General features: G+C 41.1%; 1 protein-coding gene across 11 annotated transcripts in view; it reads left to right on the top strand.

The window, feature by feature from the left end:
• The window catches only part of SGMS1 (sphingomyelin synthase 1), a 301,381-nt gene that overhangs the window by 253,970 nt on the left and 25,879 nt on the right, over nt 1-21,532 (top strand). For all 11 annotated transcript variants that reach the window (XM_028481655.2, XM_055081266.1, XM_024121177.3 and 8 more), the window contains one exon: nt 8,764-9,615. In XM_028481655.2, coding sequence (XP_028337456.1) covers nt 8,975-9,615 — 641 coding nt within the window. In that variant the 5' untranslated portion in view covers nt 8,764-8,974. The remainder of the gene's footprint in view (nt 1-8,763; nt 9,616-21,532) is intronic.

Here is a 21,532-nt window from a genome sequence, read left to right as displayed (position 1 = left end):
CAGATAAGATCACCATTGTGCACAATCGCTGGACGAGGGCCGATGGAATTTGGAAACATTGATTATGTCCTAACGTTCTTGAGTTGCCAGATTGAGTCTTTGTCCCAGGACTACAGATCAACTTGATGAATATTATAAAATAGCCCTGCTGGTTTCAGACCGAGAGAGGCAGTTCATCAGCTGATTGGGAATAGATCTCTTCAGAGTTTTGGTAATTGGGTTCTAAGAATGAAACCCCAGGGGAAAACTATAGTGATTAGTTGTCATTAGAGTTATGCAAAGTTTTCCTTACTATAATGACAACAAGGCAGAGTTTTCAAATGGTTTTTACATTTGGCAGTAGACTGGATAGATGGATACTGAAGAAAATATAGATGATAGAAGAGTTGTCACTCTGATGGTTTGTTGTTGTTTTCTCTCTGGAATGATGGGAAATATCTGAGACTGGAATTCCTTTATGCACTTAAGTTCAGATTTCAGCTTCATCTTTGTGGGTGGTTTGGCTCTTATCCTGAGACCATTATGTTTGGTGAATATGATGGCTTTGGAACCTAATTATACACAGAGGACAAAAGTTCCAGTTATTTAGGGAAATCTGCAAGCCCGTTTCGTATTTTTAAAGAAAGCAAACGTAGGAAGCATCTATTTTTAATTTTACAATGCAGCCTACGTGTTTAAAAACATAGAATATGCTTGAAAGAAAAACAACGTTTTTCTTTTCTAAACACAAGTAATATGTCTTTATCAGAGAAATTAGAAAACACTGGAAAAAATAAAGCCAAAAATTATTTCATAATTTTATCACCCAAAGGTAACAGTTCAAAGGTGATATACACCTTCTAGACTTTTTTCCTATGGATGTTCGTGATACATGTGTGTTTCCAAAAATGGTATCATTCTCTTTTGTAACCTGTTTGACAAAACTATATATACACATATATATAAATATGTATCACAATAAATATAGAAGTATAGTCTAGTCTTTAGTGGAGGCTTAGTATTCTGTTATATCATGATGTATTTAATTCTCAATTTTAGGTTGTTTCTAACTTTTGACACAATAAATGATTCTTTGAATTTTCTGGTTACTAAATATTTACGTTCCATCAGAGAAGACTCAAACGGAGGCCTGGTGTATAGGAAATGGAACAAGCTACTCTTGCTGGTGGTAGGACTTTCCAAGAAATGGATGAAGCAGTTTTGTATTTCACACTGTCAGAGAACCACTGGAATCATGATTTATAGCATACAATTGACATGGCTGGTTTCTTGTCATTGTGTTATATATACTACCTTTGTCAGCCAAAAATCATCTTTCCCTCTGGAACACTGAGGGCTACTACATTGGAATGGGTCATTAGGGAGGGAGATACAAAAAGGGAGGCTATCAGTTGGGTTAGTTATAGGGCAACTGCAGAGAAAGAATACATTTCAGATATTGCAGAATCAAAATATTAAACATCATTAAATAAACAAGGCAGAGAGGAGACCCAAAGATGTCCATATGAGGCTTTTCTAACAGTTTAAGTGGACCATGAGGCAAATATGTTTACTTCAGCAAGCTCTTCTTTCTTGTATCTCAGCCAAATAGGCCAGCATATACTTAGTTCAAGGAGCCATTTCCAAAGGGATGGTTTGCTAACCAGAGTTGACTATGGAATTGTGAACACTGCACGTAATAGCAATTTAAAATAAATTACGATTTAAAGGTTAAAGCATCAAAAGTCATCTAAAATCTCCTCAACAATAGATTGAAACTGTGTGGTTGTTATTCTAGCCATTTTTTCTTCTTCAGATAAATAAAATTTTATGAATTCTGCCTATTTAAATTAATTCTTTACTTGTTAAATAACAACCAAAAAATCTTACAGCTAATTAGATTGGTTTGGGGAAAAGCATTCAGGAGCTATCCAAATTGAGTCAGAGAAGACTTAACACCTACCTCATGAGTATTTCAGTGGGCTGCACTGCCCTAAAAGGTCCATTAGGTTACTGTTGACTTTTATGGAAAGTTCTAGTAGACGTAAAGACCTTTATCTGGACTTGAAGCGTTTACAAAAAGGCAGTTAGTCTGTTTCAGAATAAAATAGTATCAATTGTTTTTCTTTTTCTATTTCTTTATTTTTTGGGGGGGCTGCATTGGGTCTTTGTTGCTGCGCGCGGGCCTTCTCTAGTTGTGGCGAGCGGGGGCTACTCTTCATTATGGTGCATGGGCTTCTCATTGCGGTGGCTTCTCTTGTTGTGGAGCACAGGCTCTAGGCACGTGGGCTTCGGTAGTTGCAGCACACGGGCTCGGTAGTTGTGGCTTGCATGCTCTAGGGCGCAGGCTCAGTAGTTGTGGCGCACAAGCTTAGTTGCTCCGTGGCATGTGGGATCTTCCTGGACCAGGGCACAAACCCATGTCCCCTGCATTGGCAGGCGGATTCTTAACCACTGCGCCACCAGGGAAGCCCCATAATATCAATTCTTGATTTTATTTCTCTTTAACAGGTACTTTCATGTTGTAAAGTCTGAGCTAAATATTACATGCTCACCAAATTTTGATATTGCATGAAGTTGATTATATAAGCTAGTAGAGTAAAATCATGTGTGTGCCCCACGTTGCTTTTGTTCTTAGAGATATGATACATGGAGTGTGGAGTGGGAAGTTTACTTGGCAATTACGCTATGTACTGCTTCCTACTTTCATTTGCCATTATCAGCGTTTAGAAACATCTGGAACTTCTTTATAGTTTCTTCACTGATATGCCAGCTATGTTTGTTCAATCTTGGGTCCATCGTGCCTTAAAAAAATCATGAAAATTCAATTCTTAATTTCATGGCCTTTGTTTTAGAAGTTCATTGAATCTTCAAAAGGAGAATAAATTATATTCAGTATAATCGTTTCTTACGTTTTAATGTATTGCTTTATGTTATCCAAACCACTGTCAGGTACATGTGAATTCCCTTAATTAATGGAACAAGCGAATGGAATGAACTATTCCACTATAGGAAACTGAGGCCCTGATATTGGAGTATAAGTTAATGCCAAAATAAGCATTAAAACTCAGATTTTCTGAGCATTTTCTGTGTGGATAGTTGTACTGCATATTTTGTGGTATTCTAATTTTTGAAAAATTGTGTTCAGTATGTAATTCATATGGTTGCTTTTTGTTAATGCAACAATGTCTTGTTCCTAGACAATGTCAGATAACAAGATAATATAATAGATTCTTTTTGAATAAGGATAAATACTCATAAATGAGTTACTTAGTGATTTTGCTGGTTAATGTTTTTTTTTTCAGTACCAGGATAATTGCTTTAACTTATTTTTTCTTTTTTTAGACATCTGGCTTTGATGATTATTTATAAAGAGGTTATAGTGTATGGTGGAATATTATCTAATGCCTTTTTTAATATTAAAACCTAAAATACCTATTTTAAGAATTGGAGCTGAATTGTATTCACAGATTTATTTTTTATTTAGTTAAAACCTTGGTGAGTTTAGAATATATAATGAAGTGTTCTTCCTGCCCTTTATCTTCTAGGACTCCATAAGTTTTAAAAAGACTTTACAGATTATCTTTCATACATTCTCAAATCTGTGAGACAATTGACTATTTATAGTGGGAAAGCCCTGAAAAGCATCTTGAGTCTTTGCCTAGACCCAGGACTAACTCTTTGCTATGTATGAGATTTTAGACAAATCACCATCTCCCTGGACTGTAGTTTACTTATGTCCAAAAGTTACAGATGCATGAGAGTTCCAGCACCTCTTCAGTCTCTCAAATTCTGTAGTGTTTTGGAATAAAGAGTTTATGTACAGCTTTTTTTCTTCTATTACATCTTCCCAGTTCTGAGAACTAAGTCTAATGATTTGAGCGCTACGTTATTTCTTAACTTTCTCCCAGTAATGGATTCAGGGTGGCTCTTCTGGATGATGGTGGTAATAGTTGTTTTCTGAGTCCAGCCTAACATACAGTCTTCTGGGTCTAGATATGAAAGCAGTTTGCCTTTCCCTTCTCAGAAACACCACAATATGTTCTAAGTAGAGTGTGTGGGTCCAGGGGACAGTCACTGTCTCACCTCTCCTCCTGCAGCCAGCCTCTGGGGTCAGTGAGTAAGTCCTCATCTTTTAGCTGTGGCCTTTGAAGTACTGAGTAGCTGCCCGATAGTTACTTCCATAGAAATGAGTTTTTTCCCTATCACGTGATTTCAGCATCAGCTGCAGGAAAACTGCGTGTATGCCTTCATTTTCAAGCTGCAAATCTTGCTTGAAATATAAATTTTATTTTCTCATGAAATTCGGAAAGATGTGTTTCCTCATGTGTGTCCGAATGATTTGGGCTTTTAAAAATGACATTTGGAAGTGGCAGCTTCATTAAATAGTTATGAAATGTCACTATGGGCTCTGTTGGGCAAGTAGAAGGGAAGCAGGATATTACAAAAAGAGCAAGACATATTTCTTGGAGTAATTAATAGCTTTCATTCCTTTTATGTGCTCGTCACAGCAGCAGCAGCCCATGTGAAGGTAGGTAAGGTAGTTGTTAATCCCATTTTCTAGAGGAATCTGAGCTTGAAGAGGTTAAAGGATTTTGTCAAGAAGACACGTAGCTGAGTTGGGTCTCAACTGCAGGCTCCCCGCCTCACACAGCTGGTGCTCTTTCTACCACATCGTGCACACAAGACAGTGAAATGATATGTCGTGGCACAGATATCAGTGACGTAGGAATTCAGAGAGGGGGGAAAGATTGTGAAGGGAGTGGCCAGGAAAGGCTTTACAGAGAAGGACCTTAAAGGCTAAGGGAAGAATCTGGAACTTGTTGAAGAGGATTCGAAGGAGCATTCCAGATTGGGGGGAATCACAGGAACTGTCTTAAGGAGTGAACAGTTTTTTGTCCTAGTCAATTAATGGAAGCTATTGGTTTATCTTGCTGTCTCTTAAGAGTTCTACTGGCTATCTCAGACTGCCTGACGGACTTGCTTTTGCAAGATTAGTGTTCCTTCATTTGGATAGAAGCTTGCAATGCCAGAGAGAGAGAGTGTGTGTGAGTGTGTGTGTGCACGCACGTGTGTGTGTCTCATGGCCCTATATTGTCTCCTACCACTTGATATTTTTCTATTTTGAAGATGATTGTGTCTGAAGAGGAGATTATCTGTTTCCTCATCAGAGAGAAGTGAAATAGTACCTTGGCCTTGGTCTATTCTTTGTGGTTCTGAGGGGTTTTCCCCTCCTGGTAGACTTCCTGCATCAGGCAAGGGGAGAAATGAAGAACCTGTATGAAAAACCCATGTTCATTTCCTTGGGCCTGAACATGCAATCGAGGATTTTTCTTTAGAGTTCTCATAACCACTTCAAGCTGTTGAGCGTTCCCTCGGCTCTTATCCTAATTCTGCTGAGGAGTATTTGGAGAGAGGTTTGGGGTCTGATGCCAAGAGATTCCCTTTCGTACAGGACCTTCTGCCAGGACTCCCATTTGGTGGGTTTCTTCTTGTCACTCTATGTAGTAGTAGTGATGATTGAAGCCCCTCTGTAGTGGTTTTTAAGTGGCCAGAGATTCACTTTGGTTTCATATTTCTTTCTGGAGGATGCCCATCTTATTCTTCTTGACCATTTAAGTTGTTTGAAAGCAATTTTAAGTATCAGTGGCATTTTCAGTAGTTTTACTTTCCATTAAACCATCTACATGTTGCTAGTTGTAAGGGACATTCCCTTAGATACTGAGTAGATATGGATTGAGCACCTTCTGGGCACTGGGAAGGGAAGATACATGGATGCTTAAAGATTGTAGCCCTTCCACGGTCACTCATAGCCCCCTGGGACAGTCTAGACAGACACTCGACCACAAGGGACTATGTCGGGAAGGTGCACAGCACTGTAGATGCTCGGAAGAGACAATGCCCAACTGTTTTGCAAGGTCTGCAATAGCTTTTAAGCTTGACTGCCATTTGGTTGATTGTTATTTGGTCTGGGAAGTTGGAAGTTGGACATGTTGTCCACTTTCATTCCAGAGTCAGATTTGGGGGTTCAGTAGGGACAAGTTTGGACTTTGAAATCAGAAGACCTGAGTTCAGGTCCTGTTTGTGCCAGTACCTCCCAGTGTGTCCATAGGGAGTTCATAGATACTAGGGAGGAAAAGGGATGGAGAGCAGGACAGCCTTGATGAAGTCAGTTTAAGAAATCCTGGTAGAGTTTCTTTACTGGAGGATTTTCAGGAGCTTCTAACATACTAATGTGTACTGCTGGCCCTAAGAAGGATTACGGTATGCAGTTCCTAGGCTCATTTGAATTTTTTTTTTAAAGCATGGAGCCTTTTATCAGATTATTATTCCGCAAAGCATACTTAGGAAACACTGTCGTCACTGATTTCTATCTTAAACCTGCGAACTTGTGCAGGTTTTTTTGCAGTTAACACAACATTATTTTATTTTATTTTGTTTTTTACTTTTTGGGCACGCCCTGAGGCATGTGGGATCTTAGTGCCCCGACCAGGGATCAAACCCGCACCCCCTGCATTGGAAGTGCAGAGTCTCAACCACCAGACTGCCAGGGAAGTCCCAACACAACATTCTTCTGAGATTAAAAAAAAGTTAGCCCACTATTGGAGAGTGTGTTTTCATCATGAGCTATAGCGGACAGTTAACTATTGGATATGATAGAAAATTTGAGAAAGAGAAAAAGACCCTACCTTTTTTTACTGAGGCGTAATTGACAAATAACATTAGTTTTATATTCTACAATAATTTGATATGTGTGTACCCTACAAAGTGATCACCACAATAAGTCTAGTTGCAATCGGTCACCATATAATTGACTCCTCTTTCACCGATTTCTCTCACCTCCAACCCTCCTCTCCTCTGGTAACCACCAATGTCTTCTCTGTATCTATAAGTTTTGTTTTGTTTTGTTTGTTCATTTGTTTTGTTTTGGTTTTTTTTTTTTTGAATTCCACATATAAGTGATATCATATGACTTATTTCACTTAGCATAATACCCTCTAGGTCCATCCATGTTGTCACAAACGGCAAGTGTACACTCTTGGTGGGAATGTAAATTGATGCAGCCACTATGGAAAAGAGTATAAGGGTTCTCAAAAAAATTGAAAGAGAACTACCATGTGATCCAGCTATTCGACTTCTGGGTATTTATCTGAAGAACAGGAAAACACTAATTCAAAAAGGCATATATACCCCTTTGTTCATTGCAGCATTATTTATAATACCCAAGATATGGAAATAACCTGTGTGCATCCATGGATGAATGGCTAAAGAAGATGTAGTGTATATATTTACAATGGAATGCTACTCGGCCATAGAAAACAGAAACAAAAAAGCAGACCCTTTTTAGTGCTAGGTTGTGTATCATCAACTTTCGCATGTGGTGTTTAAAGTTGACAACAACCCTTTGAAGGAGATATTTGATTATGTCCATTTTAGAGATTAATAAGCTGAAGTTCAAGTAGTAGGTTATACACGGAGATGCTGAAAGTCAAACTATGGTCTGTCTTTTGCCAAAGTCCACGTTTCATTAACCATGGTGCTTTGTTATAGAGCTAGGTCTTTTATTTTTAACTTTTCTTTTTTTTTAATTTTAAATGATTATTACAAAATTAATACATGCTTATTGAAGAAAAGTAGGTGGGAGAGAAGTAGAAAATGCCCCCAGGCCCATCATCAAGTAGAACTTCAGTCAGTATTTGATATATTTCTTTCCCATTATTTTATGCAATGTTATGTTCGTTAACCATAATTGTGGTTAAATATATGTATATAATATATATACATTTTTTTACATATATTTATACATAAATAAATTTATAAAACTTTGAATTCTGCTTTTGAATCTTCCCTCCAGATGTGCAGTTTGGTTATTGCCACATCACTGATTAAGTATTTTAATAAATAAATATAGTAAACCAGGACTTGGAAACTTGTAGCTCTTTTATGCAAGCTGCCACTTGACCACCGGCAGGTTCCTTGATCTTCTGGTACTCAGTTTCCTTGAGCATAAGTGAGGGAGTTGGTTCAGAGCACTGATTTTGAAACTGTGGTATCCCACGAAACCTCCTGGAGGCTGGGAGTAAAGATATCATCAGAGCAAGGAGGACCCTGGCCCTTCATTCCATCTGTTTCACCCTAAGCATCTACATTTGTAACTCTTTTATAGATTTGGGGTCCAAGCACATTTGGAAAAAGGAACTCATTGATTTTTTATAGAAGAGTATAAAATTGTTGGACCAGCGGCCATGGCTTACGGGCCCAGCCGCTCCGCGGCACGTGGGATCTTCCCGGACCGGGGCACGAACCCGTGTCCCCTGCATTGGCAGACGGACTCTCAACCACTGCGCCACCAGGGAAGCCCTGTGATTCTCTTTTATGCTATCTATTAGTTGTGTGCGTTCTATACATTTAAAAACATTTCTTCAACAGATAGAGTGGTAGATTAAGCAGGTTTGATACATTCTTTCAGATGATCTCAGGAACCATGTAATAAGCACAAAAAGAATCACTGATCAGTACTGAGCAATGTCTAAAGCACTGTCGAATTATTTCTTAGCAAATCTACCACTGCCTTTGACTTGATCCATCTCGGGTCCAATTTAATGCTCTTTTAGGGAAGACTAACCAGGGAATCAGTGGTCCCTTAAACTAATACATGTTTGAAAACTATGGACTTTACCAGTAACTTGATTTTCCATTTTCCTTATGCATGTTAAGGTTTTGCATTTTGAGGGGATTGATTTCCGAGTCCCAGTGTCTTGACTTTTTCTCTTGCCTCCACAGAAGGAAGAATCTTGTTCAACAATGAGGTGAATTAATGCTCAAGCACTCAAGAACCCCGGACAGCTACATGAAGTGTTTAAAAAACTGCCCTGACCATCTCGCCACACAAGTCTGTCATGAGGCCTGACAGGATGAGTGCACCGCAGAGGCACAGTGTCCTGCCCTGCAGGAACGGTGACTGCTGACCTGCCGGGAGCAAGCGGGGGGCCGCATGTTGTCTGCCAGTACAATGAAGGAAGTGGTTTATTGGTCACCCAAGAAGGTGGCAGACTGGCTGCAGGAGAATGCTATGCCAGAATACTGTGAGCCTCTGGAACATTTCACAGGCCGCGACTTGATCAACCTAACCCAAGAGGATTTCACAAAACCCCCCCTGTGCCGAGTCTCTTCCGACAATGGGCAGCGGCTCTTGCACATGATAGAGACCCTGAAGATGGAGCACCACTTGGAAGCACACAAGAATGGCCACGCCAATGGGCACCTCTGCATTGGCACAGACGTCCTCGCCCCCGACGGCAGCTTCAGCATCAAGGTCAAGCCCAACGGGATGCCAAATGGATATAGGAAGGAGATGATAAAGATCCCCATGCCAGAACCAGAGCGCTCCCAGTACCCCATGGAGTGGGGCAAGACTTTCCTGGCCTTTCTTTATGCACTTTCCTGCTTTGTTCTCACCACAGTGATGATCTCGGTCGTCCATGAACGAGTACCTCCTAAGGAGGTGCAGCCTCCACTACCGGACACGTTTTTTGACCATTTTAACCGGGTGCAGTGGGCCTTTTCTATTTGTGAAATTAATGGCATGATCCTTGTAGGACTCTGGTTAATTCAGTGGCTGCTCTTAAAATACAAGTAAGTAAAGCAAAAGCTTTGCAGATTCAGTGATTGGGGTTTCTCACTGCAGATGTTTAATATTCATTATTGGGAAATGAAATTTATCAAGCAGTAGGAATCAAAGCACCTTTCTCTTTTTTTTTTTTTTTTTTTTTTTAAACCACATATTCTGTTGAACCAACTAAAGCTCTGGCAACTTTAAGAAAGTTCTGTGCTTGTTGCCTGTTTTGTACAAGATTCATACAGAATGATGAGTAGAATTGTTAGAGATGAGGTTTTTCTAGTTTCACTTCACGGGAAAGAAAACCCTCAGACATCTTCAGAGAGTACAGGCTATTGAACCGCAGAAAAACTACCCAGTCTTGGTGTTTTTAACCCATCAAATCAGTTGTCGACAGTTGGCCTATGGGCCATGAGGGGCTGTGTAGCTTTTCCCACACAGAGTCAGATATCTAGAACTTAGCAATATGTATTTAAAGATGTTTCACACAAAGGATTCAGAACAGCTAGTCCAGAGTGGCTTGGACTAGTGGGAGAATGATACCCACAGGGACTGACTTGAGGTGGGATGTGGATGAACCTACATGGCATTCCACCTTTTCTAGAATGTGTGGCATTTAAAGCAATATTCCATTCAAGTTCCTCAGGGTTTTTAAATAGGTATCTCCTTTCAGTTTCAGGTGGATCCAAAGTGGCTTTCATGTCCCAAGCTCTAAACTCAATGCAGACAAGCTGTTTGCTTGGGTTGCCTGTAGCAAACTAAACACCTACATTGTCCTCATCTTTGGTGTCTTGATTTTTTCCATTAGCGGAACGTCTTTATGGCTTCCATGCATGGGAGTTGGAAACTGGTTTGCTAAGGATCTGAGTTTCTCTCTGGTGGACTGTGTTTCATGACCCACAGTATGGTTGAATATTAAGGAGATCATCTAAAATCAAGAAAACAAAATGCAGACTGAGAATTTATGTTGAACTTTAACGGAAATGATGTGTTTTTTCCTGGTATGTTTCATAAGGTCTGTGTTTTTTTTACCTTATAAATTATGTATCTACGAGTGGAAATAAAAGCAATTCCTGACTCTTTGCCAGGAAGGGGCTATCTTAACCTTGTATAAAGGAAGTAATTTAAGTGGCCAGTTTTTATTTGGGGGCTGGTTTTGCAATCCTGGAGTTGAAGCTAAATTTGAAATAGGAGCAATGGTCTAGGATGCACTTGATTTGGTAGAAGACTGGTTTTTGTTTGCTTTAGTTTTAAGAGGCTAAATAGATAAGAACAGGCCTTAGAAATATGAGATGCTAAAGATTTATTAATTACATTCTTCCAGTTGTCAAACTTCAGTTCTGCTTTTGACCTTCAAGCTTTTTTCCCTAGAAGCTCATTAGAAACAATGCCCTTACGTTTTGCCGCTTCAGAGGCAAGGTCAACTCAAATTAGGTTTCCTGGGGTCTTCCTGATTTTTGTTGTTTTGTTTATATGAGTTTGTTTTCTGGTTTTTATCAAAATTCTTACATGCAAGCTAATAATTCACTGCCCCAGAATATATCATTATGTACTTGTACATAACATGTGCAAGTTCAAATCTTTCACAGAACTGTGACTTTTGAATAATTTTATTCTTGTTCTAAGAAGTGTCCTAACCATAGGGATAATTTCTTTAAAGTATATTACTATTTATATTTCTCTGAGCAGGGACTTTTCCTCAAATCTGTTTCTCTTTAAGCTTTCGAATTTCATGTTTTACCGGTATTTATTGCTAATACTCTAGTCATTTGTATATTTAAATTGTTCTACAGCCATAAATCGGTTGACTGACACCTTGGGCAAAATTAACCCAGGGCTAGGACACAGGCAGCCTGGGCTCCAGCCCAGCCATGCCCTCACATGCTGGGTGGTGTGGATGAATCTCCAAATCTCAGGAGCCTTGTTTTTCTCACAGATAAATAAAGACCTCCCAGTCTAGGTGATTTCTATTTTTCTATACAACTGTGTTTTATCTGATTCTAACATCATTGAATGGGCCAGTTATGTTTCAGTATTATTAACTGCAGAGCATTTTTCATCCAGAGTACATCCAGCTAAGGATTCTTTAAGGTCCTCCCTCTGGTTTCCACGTCAGCGGGATAACCCAACTGTTGTCATGATAATCCTAAGCATCCCCACCCGTGTCCTGTAACTGGGACACATCTCTGGCTTCCCATCTCCGTCCTTGAGACCTGTCTTCAGTGTGTGTGGCACACCAGACATGGAAGAGGTAGGAAGAAAGATAGAGCTTGACACACCAAGCAGTGCGTATTAATGAGCTCCCTTTCCCTGGCCTTCATAAAGAAGATTAAACTGTTTCATACCGTCAGAGAGACCCCTTGTTTCTAGTTATTTGGCTGTGGCAGTGTAACAGTTTTATTATTAGGCATGTTGGGAAAATGGATCCTTCTGGTTATGGAATATTCTGTTTAAAATTGATAACCTCTCTTTTTGTGCTTGACTCTTCTGACACTTGACCCCTCTCCCCAACCTCCGCCGGGAAGTTTGCTACTTAGGAGTATGTCCAGACCTCCTAGGAATTAAACCTGCCTGGTCAGTAATTTCCAGAGGGACATTTTAATTTTACTCTGATTTTAAGAGTCTTGGAGCCTTAAAAAATCAGCCTATTCCTTCCTGCTTCTTTATCTTCTACTTTTTAGAGAAGAATCAGGGGCTGAAACTGTAGAGGATGACTTATTGAGAAATGATATGCCGGAATTTGAGCAACATCTCCTGACAGCAAACCCTTCAGCCAGATGTTCAAGGTGCTAGGGAACGTTGATGCCCAAATTTATGACATTGTGACATTTGGTTCTATCACTGTTAAACATAAGTTTTGTTTCTTGTACTTAAAATTTTTTTTGCCTCCTTTCATTCTTAACGTCTCCCCCATGTCTATATGTACATATGCTGATATATACATAGGTCCGCATGGGGCTTCCATAACGTCGTGAAGTTGGAAAGCAACAACAATGCCTGTCCTTGACAACTTTTTGATTTTTAAAATTGTAAATAATGTTGTCTCCCCATTTAGAATTGGACTTTCAAGCCACTGACTAGGAAAAATTCCTGGGAAATCTCTGCATTTGTGTCAGACTCCACTGCAAAACAGGTATCCCTTGTTTTAAGAAAGTGTGATTAAAGAATATGTTAAACGGACAGATTTGGTAGGGACTTTCCATGCATGGCTATATCGTAGCTGACACGATGGCACCCAAATGTGATACAGGTGGCTCAGCGCTATTAGGACGTTGTAAACGCCCACCAAGAAGAAGGCCAAGGAGCAGGGTGGCAGAATTTCCAAGCCAAGGATTTTCTAGCCACTCGAGAAAGCATTATGACTTAGTATGGTGGACATAGGTACCTCTAACTCAACTTTTCTAAAACCAGATTTGTCATCTTTTTCTTTCAACTTCTTCTTCCTCCTATGTGGGCAGTGACATTTCCTAGAAACCTAGAACTTCTCGGTTCCTTTCATATAAATAGTCACTAAGTTCTGTCCATTCTAATTTCAGATTCATTACCTCTTTCCATTCCTGCTTAGTGATGACTAGCGGGCGCTCGGATGGAGGCCCAGTTCCTTAGCCTGAAGCCTAAAGTCCTTCATAATCTGACCCCAGGCTGTTCGACCTCATCTCTAGCTACTCTACTCCATGGTTTTCCTTGAACACTTCAAGCTCATATCACAGTCCATTCTGTTCATTGTGTGTGTGTCTCCTTCATTGCTAGACTTTTAAGTTCCCCAGGGAAGAGACCAGATCCTTTTTGTCATTCATCTTTATTTCCCACTGCCTGATACAGAGTCTGGCACATAGAAAGTGCTCGTTTAAAATTCATTCATTCATTCAACTTGTATTCACTGAGAACCTACTGTGTGCCAGGCACCTTGATAGACCCTGGGGGTGCTGCAGTGAGCAGAGGCCCCTGATGTTCTCACGGGGCTTGTATTCTGACCAGGGTGTAACAGTCGTGAACAAATGAATATATAATACCAGGCAGTGATAAGAGAAATGGAGAAAAATAAAGCAGTCTAAAGGGTTAGAAAGTGTTGGGGATAGTGGGGAGGAAGTGGTATTTTAGACTGGGTGATCAGAAAAGTCCTCTAATGAGGTGACAGTTGAGCAGACACCCGAATCAAATGGGGGGTGTACCAAGTAGGTGTTTGGGGCAGGAGCTGTCAAGACAGGAGACACAGCAAGTACAGAGTCTCTGAGGTTTACCTGGGGAATAGCCACGGGCCTAGCGAGCTGGGAGGAAGCGGTGACACGGGGTCAGAGAGGTGTGGATGGCATCCTGGGCTGTGGAAAAAGAGGCAGGATTTTTGTTCCCAGTGTGATGATGTCATTAGGGGAGAATGATGTGAACAGATTGGTATTTTAAAAGAAGCCCTCTGGCTGCAGTTTAGAGAATAGGGAAGCAAGAGTAGTGGAAGGTGGGGGATGGGTGTTAGGATGCCATTACAAATGGTCCAGTTGGAAGATGACTGTGACTTAGACTCACCTTTGGCCAATGAATACATTTTGTGCTGGGGTGTGGGGAAGGGATAAACTTCCTAGAAGCTATGGCTCTGTTACATTTAGAGCTCCTTAATCTTTTAGAGCCACAGGGCTGACTTCTGTTACAGTATCTCATCCAGGGTTTTGGGGTCTCTCTGTGAATCTCTGAATTTTATATGAAATTTAATGAGGAATGAACCATAGATTGAGATAGAATTCACTAATTTGAGAGCTCTCTCAACGTTGCTTGAATATATTTTACTTCGGAGCAAAGTCAGGTGATGTGTATATTTGTTTTCTGTCATGGCTGCTTTTAGATCAGATATTTGCCCAAAAGGAGTAGCACAGGTCAGTTGGGGAGTGAGGGTAGATAGTAAAAGGATGAATTAAATATTGCAGGTTGTATTGATCCACTGGTGGTGTAAAGATTTGAAGAAAAAAGAAAAGGAGACATTGGATAGTTGGGATGTGGGGTGGAGTTGAAAGAGCTTTGTGGTTGAGGCATTTGGGGCATGGAGTAGAATATTCTGGCATAAACAGTTGTATAGAGTTATGGAGAGAGTGGTAGAATGGTCACCAAGTAGGTTCTTTGAAAACTGATCTCATGCCACAAGGAAAGGAACTAGAGAAGGAAGTGCTATTGGCAGATCCTGCTTAAGACTTCACATCTCTATTCGGAGCGGTTTCTGGGGGCTTCCTTGATCCCGAAGGAAGGAAGATACAGTTTTCCAGTATGGCTTTCCCAGGATTACACTCTGAGAGTACTGCAGTGGATTTTTAGATGTTTGGCAGCAGTATGTTTTTTATGTTGGGAGACCGCTTTGGAAAAGACTTATTTTGTATTTTATCCTTTGGTAAATGCCCTGGGTTTGGAGGCCTTATTTGTTAGGAGGGTGTCTGCCAACATAAGAAGGTTTATCTGCAGCATTGGCCTCTCTCCTGTGAACGGAATGCAATTTCCAAGGACAGAATCCTTGCGCTGATTGGCAACTGCTGCTGTCAGGTGCTAATTTGATTTTTTTGTTTGTTTCTTTTGTGTCTTATTCAACAGGCTAGACTCTCCACTAACATTTATCTTTCATTTTACCCCAGTTTGATTCCATCAGTGTTTCTTTTCGCGTTAAGTTGATTGGATCAAAGTACTTATCTCTTTCCTCTTCTACTCCCCAAGATAGTTTATGACCACAGTTATTGTCAGCATTTTTTTCAGTTGTTTTTAAGTCTCTGATGGTTGTGACTAAGTTACGTTCTTAAAAGCTGTTGATGTAGAGCGTTTGACATGAAGCAGGTCCCTTCAATAGAGTTTATTTTCTAAGTTCCAGAAGAGCCTTTTTTTTAAGGCTGTTTCACTTTATTAGAAATCGACGGTACATTGTGGACCACTAGGCTAGGCTGGTCTCTAATGGAACTTCAGGGCATCTTTACATTTAGTAATTTGTCAAGAATTATTGAAGACCGGTGCTAGGGATGTAGCAGTGAGCAAAACAAAGCTACATTGAGGTTATCTCCTGGGGAATTTTTGTTTGTTTTCACAGTAACATCTCAGGTTTTTAAAGTGTGTGTTGTCCAGGCTCTATCCTAAAGTATAAAACTCATATGAGGACAAAAATTCCCTCATGTTATTGCAGCTTTGGGGGCATCTAGCACATTGATTAATTGGCTGATACACTGTCATATTCCTCTCCAGCCATAAAGCAAGTTAAGAGCTCATGGACCGTCCCTTCCCTTCCTTTCCTCTCTCTCTACACATGTACCTGCATCTATTATATACTTACTCAAAGTCTGTTTTCTTCTGTTCCTTTTCATCCATGTTGTCAAAAATCATTATCGCCCTGTTCAAACGGCAGATTCCAAACATTTGAGTAACGAGAATTTTTTTTTTTACACGCACTGTCATTTCATCCAATCAGCTCTTTAAGCAGTGTGTTCTCTTGTCTCAGTGAAGATACCTGAGACACAGAAAAGCTGTTGACTTGCCCAAGATCCCACACAGAATATTTTGAGGATTGAAGGCTTTTCAGTATAAATCCAGTCTCATAATGCCCTGGTATAATAGGCATCTGTCCTCTGGAAATGTGTTTTCTTAGCAGATATAGTAGCATAGATTCAACATGCAGAGGACAGATCGAATGAAAACAGATCAGTCCTGTGTTGGATAATAAGGTTTATGTGTCATATACCATCCAGGAGACATTCATACTTGCCCCAGGGTGGACCTGCCAGACCTGAAAGCTGTCCCAGCTTGGCTGTTCCACAGTAGTTTGTAGAAAGCGTACTGAGTTCTGTCCTAGTTGACTGCTGTCCTGTGACCTCCTAGGTGTGGTGTGGCATGGGCCCTACTCACCATGGGTCTGGGAAATGCCCTCTGCCTCCAGGCAGTCACGCTTCTCCCCTGAAGACTGCTGGCCAGGAGCGCCCAACCTTAGACTTTTTCTTCCCGTTTCTAGCAAGTTTTCTCCCCTTGACTCTGACCCTGGGCGGCAGAGTCCGGGGTTAAGATCCTGTTTTCCTTCCTGGGGACCTTCCCTGTCCCATTATCTTCCCGTGTAATCTGGACGTCCTAGGCTTTTGCAGGCCTCTGCCCTCCCTCCTTGGAGTGGGGAAGGACAGTCACTTTAGGCACTAGATTCGGTTCCAGGCTCTACCTCACTTCTCATTCTCACTTTGTTAGCTCACAGAGGGTCTTACCCGCTTTCACCTCTTCTAATTTTTACCGGTTTAGGTCTCAAGACCTAAATAGTAGCCTAAACCGTAGGAATTGTAGGGAAACTAAATTCAGTAATTCCAGCAATTTAGGTTTTAAGTTAACATAAATATTATAAGAGGCTTTTTAAACTGAGATTAGGATAAAAGGGAGAGAAAGCAAAAAAAAAAAAAAAGGTGCAATAAATTAGTTTTCATGAGTTAATTTTTATTTATGACACTAAAGGAAAAACTAAGTAGTGTATCTTGACTGTAGGCTGATTAGAAGATAAACAAAAAGAAAAAAAATTTACTTACGTCGCCTGAGATAAATAATGCTAACATCTGGCTTCATATTCCTTTTCATATTTTTCTGTATGCTCATATGTAGGTGTAATCTACATATGTGTGTATTTTTAAGTAGTATCACATTTGCCTTGTATTTTACAGTGTGCCCAGAGATCGTCTCTTTCCCTCTTCTCTTAAAAAACCACCAGGGATGTCTGTCTAAGTATTCATGCTCTTATTTAGAAGTCACCACATATGTCCCCCTCAACCTGTTTGTATCGTGGTAATGGTAGTTAAGCATTCAGTTATACTGTAAATCTTACTGGTTTGAGATCATCTTATCCCTACAGCCATCTACTAACTGAGGTGAATTTGGTCAAATTACTTAACTACTAGTACTAGCGTTGTTTCCTCACTACAAAATGGGGGCAATAAAATAGTGTCTTATCTCAACGTTTTTGTGTGGATGGAGTGAGATAATGTGTATAAAGCACTTAACTGAGTCCTTGGCGTCCTCCTGGTTCCCAAGCCTGCCCCGCCCCCATCCCCATCTTAGTAAATGGCATCTCTGTCCTGCCCCATTCTCAGGCCAAATGCCTCGGTTTTGTTGTTGGTATTCGCGTCCACCCCACATCTGGTCTGTTAATCCCACCACTTCTCGCCACCTCTGTTGTTGCCCTGGGTCTAACCAACGTCATCTCTTACCTGGGTTGTTGCAGGAGCTTCCTACTGGTCTCTCTGTTTCCATTCTTGTTTCCCTTAAGTCACTTGTCAACTCGGCAGACAGAATGTGTCACTGTACAGTAAGCTGGTGTATGTCACTCTTCTCCCACCTCATACAGTTTTGGTGTTTTTTAATAGTTTCAGTTTTACTTTTTTTAACATTTATTTTTATTTATTTATTTTTGGCCGCGTTGGGTCGTCGTTGCTGCGCACAGGCTTTCTCTAGTTGCGGCGAGCGGGGGCTACTCTTCGTTGCGATGCGCGGGCTTCTCATTGCCGTGGCTTCTTGTTGCGGAGCACGGGCTCTAGGCGCGTGGGCTTCAGTAGTTGTGGCACGTGGGCTCAGTAGTTATGGCTCGCGGGCTCTAGAGCGCAGGCTCAGTAGTTGTGGCTCACAGGCTTAGTTGCACCACGGCACGTGGGATCTTCCCGGATCAGGGCTCGAACCTGTTTCCCCTGCATTGGCAGGTGGATTCTTAACTACTGTGTCACCAGGGAAGTCCCCTCATACAGCTTTTAGGTCAGAGGTCCTTATGGTGACCAAAGAGGTCCCTCCAGATCTCGTGTCCTCATGCACTCTGCTCCCTGACCCCTCTGCCAACACCCACACATACTAGCCTCTGTTTGGAATCTTCTTCCCCAGATGTCCTCATGGTTAACCCCCTCATATACAGGGACACCTTCCCTGATCAACTTAGCCCCAAATTGTAACCTCCCATCCTCCAATGACACTCTTGCTTAATTTTACCCTTTAGCACTTACCTAACATGCTCTGTATCATCTATCTTGTTTATTGTCTGCCTCCCTCACTAGAATATAAGTACCACAAGGCAGGCTTTTTGTCCATTCTGTTCACTGCTGTATTCCCAGTGTCCAGAATAATGCCTAGCATATATATATATCTGTTACGAGAATAAATAAATAATAATAGCAGCAGCTAACATTAACTGAGTATTGCGCTATGATGATTACTGTGCCTAGAATTCAGTAAACGTTAGCCATTGCTGGTGAAGTTTGTGCTTATTATGTTTTTAGAATCCAACCCCTTGTTAAAAAGAAAATGTTACTTTTAAGGGTAATCCTTTAGCTTAAGAGCAAACATTCATTGTTGAGTTCTGCCCTCTGTGACTGAACAAGCCTTAAGAATGTGATTCAAGGTAAGTTTTGATGAAGGGAAGGAATGAAGAAAGATCTGTATACATATACGTATTTGTGTTATGTGTACACATACATATTTGTATTATATATACACACATATATGCACACATACTATTTTTGTTAATAGCCTGAAATACAAGAAATGTAACTTCTTTTGTTTGGTACTTATGTATGCAGCAGTTTCTGGAGGATACTTGATTTTAATTCTTCATAACTCAAGTAGATCATATTGATGTTGTCTTTCATATCTTATAGCGTAACATTTTTTCTTTACCTTATGTTACAATCTATATTTAACTCAGGAAATAATATTTTTTTTAAAAAGATGGCTTAAGTGGGGACAGTTTTATAATATGATCTGTTCTTTGCAAACTCCCTAAACTAGTATGGATCATTTCCTGAACTTAACTCTTGCATTATATTGCAGACCTTTTACATTGGACTTAGAAAAAAATATAAGCCACTACCTTTTTTTTTTTCCTTTTAACTTGACAATTTCATTAGTGAAAAGAGCAGCTAATTGAAAATCTGGAGACCTGGGTTTTGTTGTGGCTGTCTCATTGACTGACGCTCTGGCCTCAGGCTAGTACTTAAACTCTTTACACCTTACTTTTTCCTTCTGTAAAATAGTATATGCTAAACAGGAATGTGGTTAACATAATTAATACCAAAGATGCAAAAATCTCTTTGAGTTGGATTTGTTTTAAGGCAAAGAGGCATCGTGCGTGTACAGACACATTTCTGGGCTGGGTACATGGGTCCATCTCATTCTCCTGATTCATGAACTGCCATCCTCCTGTGTGCACACCCAGGAAATATTAGGCGAGTTCTGGATCTCCCAGGAGAGCATATGATTTTACTTCTCTGTTTACAGCATTTATTCCTTCCTTTTTGTTTTACAACCCTTTCCTTGGGATTTTCCTTCTTAAAGTACCAAATTAAGCCCTGGGTTTTCATGCTTCACCATCTGGAGCAGTTGAGGCTCCTGTGATGGGGAGAAAGCCCAGACAGGGCAGTGAGGAGACAGGGGAGGCAAGGGAGGAAGATGGTAGGACTCACAGTCCTTACTTGGATGAATGCCACCATCTTGGCAGGTGTCATCACTTAAAATATAAGTGCAGAAACGATGCAAAGTGAAGGATTGGTAAGCATCAGCAGAGGTTAATTCTGGCAGATAAATTAAAGAGTTTAAAGGACAAACATTTCTGGGACGAAGCAGGAAAGCTCTATCAGAGGGAGTAAAACGTGAAGCTCTAAAGCACAGAACCGCAGGTGTTGCCCATATTACCGGTACCATCAGGAGTCTCACTGGGACTAAAGCATAAGTAAGGAGCAGCTTTCTTTAAGAGCTTCCTCTCATAGAAGGAACGAGCGCCTCTGTTGGTAACGGTGATGCCAATCTCACTATTCAAAATACCGTAAAATACAAAACAAGTTATGAAGTGATTTGGAGGATGAAGTAGCTCTGCCCAGTTGGGAACATGTAGGAGGCTTCATGCAGAGGTGGTATTTGACGTAGGTGGATAGAGTAACAGGAGAGGCCAGGGAAAGAGATTTGCTGATAAAGCAAGCAACTAGAGTTTTAGGGAACGATGAGTGGGGCTCGTTTTGCCCAGGGCAGTGGAATTCATGTCTGCAAGATAAAACGGTTAAGGTAGCTTGGGGTCATGTTGGGCAGTTGTCGTAATCCAGGGAATGCACGGACTAGTAGCAAGGAATTAAAGGGAGGAAAACAGATTTAAGAAGCTCTTTGGAGTTAGCTTCAACAGAATGTGGCAATGGGAGGGGGAGGCTATGAAGACAGTAAAATGGAACAGAACACCAGGCACCTTCTTTAGAGTAGGTGGTCTCTCAAAGACCTGAGTGACAGGCAGTGTTCCGGGGGTCCAGGCAGAGGGAATGGCTGGCACAGAGATCCTACCTAAGGCAGGAGGCACTTGGGGTGATGTGTTCAGTTGCACCAAGGGCATCGGACTGGAGTTGAGGAATGACGGGGAGAAGAGTGGGAGGTGAGCTTGGAGAGAGGCAGGCCAGACCATCTAGGGCCTCGTGGGCTTGGCAAAGGATTTGGATTTTATTCAAAATATATTTGGCAACTACTGGAGGGTTTTAAAGGGCATACTCTGTTTAACTGTTTCAAACAAAAGATGGTTCTGGCTGCTCTTTGTAGAAAGGATTTTAGGGAGGCACAAGTGGAATTAGGGACACTAGGTCAAAGGTCATAGTGGAAGTTCAGGCGAGACAGAATGTTGAGAAATGGATGACATTTCAGAATGACCAAACATTGGGGGGCGGGGGGGCGTAAGCATACCTAACTGGGCACGGACTGTGCAAACAATAATGAAGAATGGACAGTTTCCTTCTGGATACCTAAAAGGATTTTTTTCAGTACTTTAATAACTAACATGGGGGGCTTCCCTGGTGGCGCAGCGGTTGCGCGTCCGCCTGCCGATGCAGGGGAACCGGGTTCCCGCCCCGGTCTGGGAGGATCCCACATGCCGCGGAGCGGCTGGGCCCGTGAGCCATGGCCGCTGAGCCTGCGCGTCCGGAGCCTGTGCTCCGCAAC

This window comes from Physeter macrocephalus, chromosome 20 (assembly GCF_002837175.3).
Source record: "Physeter macrocephalus isolate SW-GA chromosome 20, ASM283717v5, whole genome shotgun sequence".
Lineage (NCBI taxonomy): Eukaryota > Metazoa > Chordata > Mammalia > Artiodactyla > Physeteridae > Physeter > Physeter macrocephalus.
The sequence above is the reverse complement of the archived record's forward strand: the minus strand, read 5'-3'. Positions and strand labels throughout refer to the sequence as shown.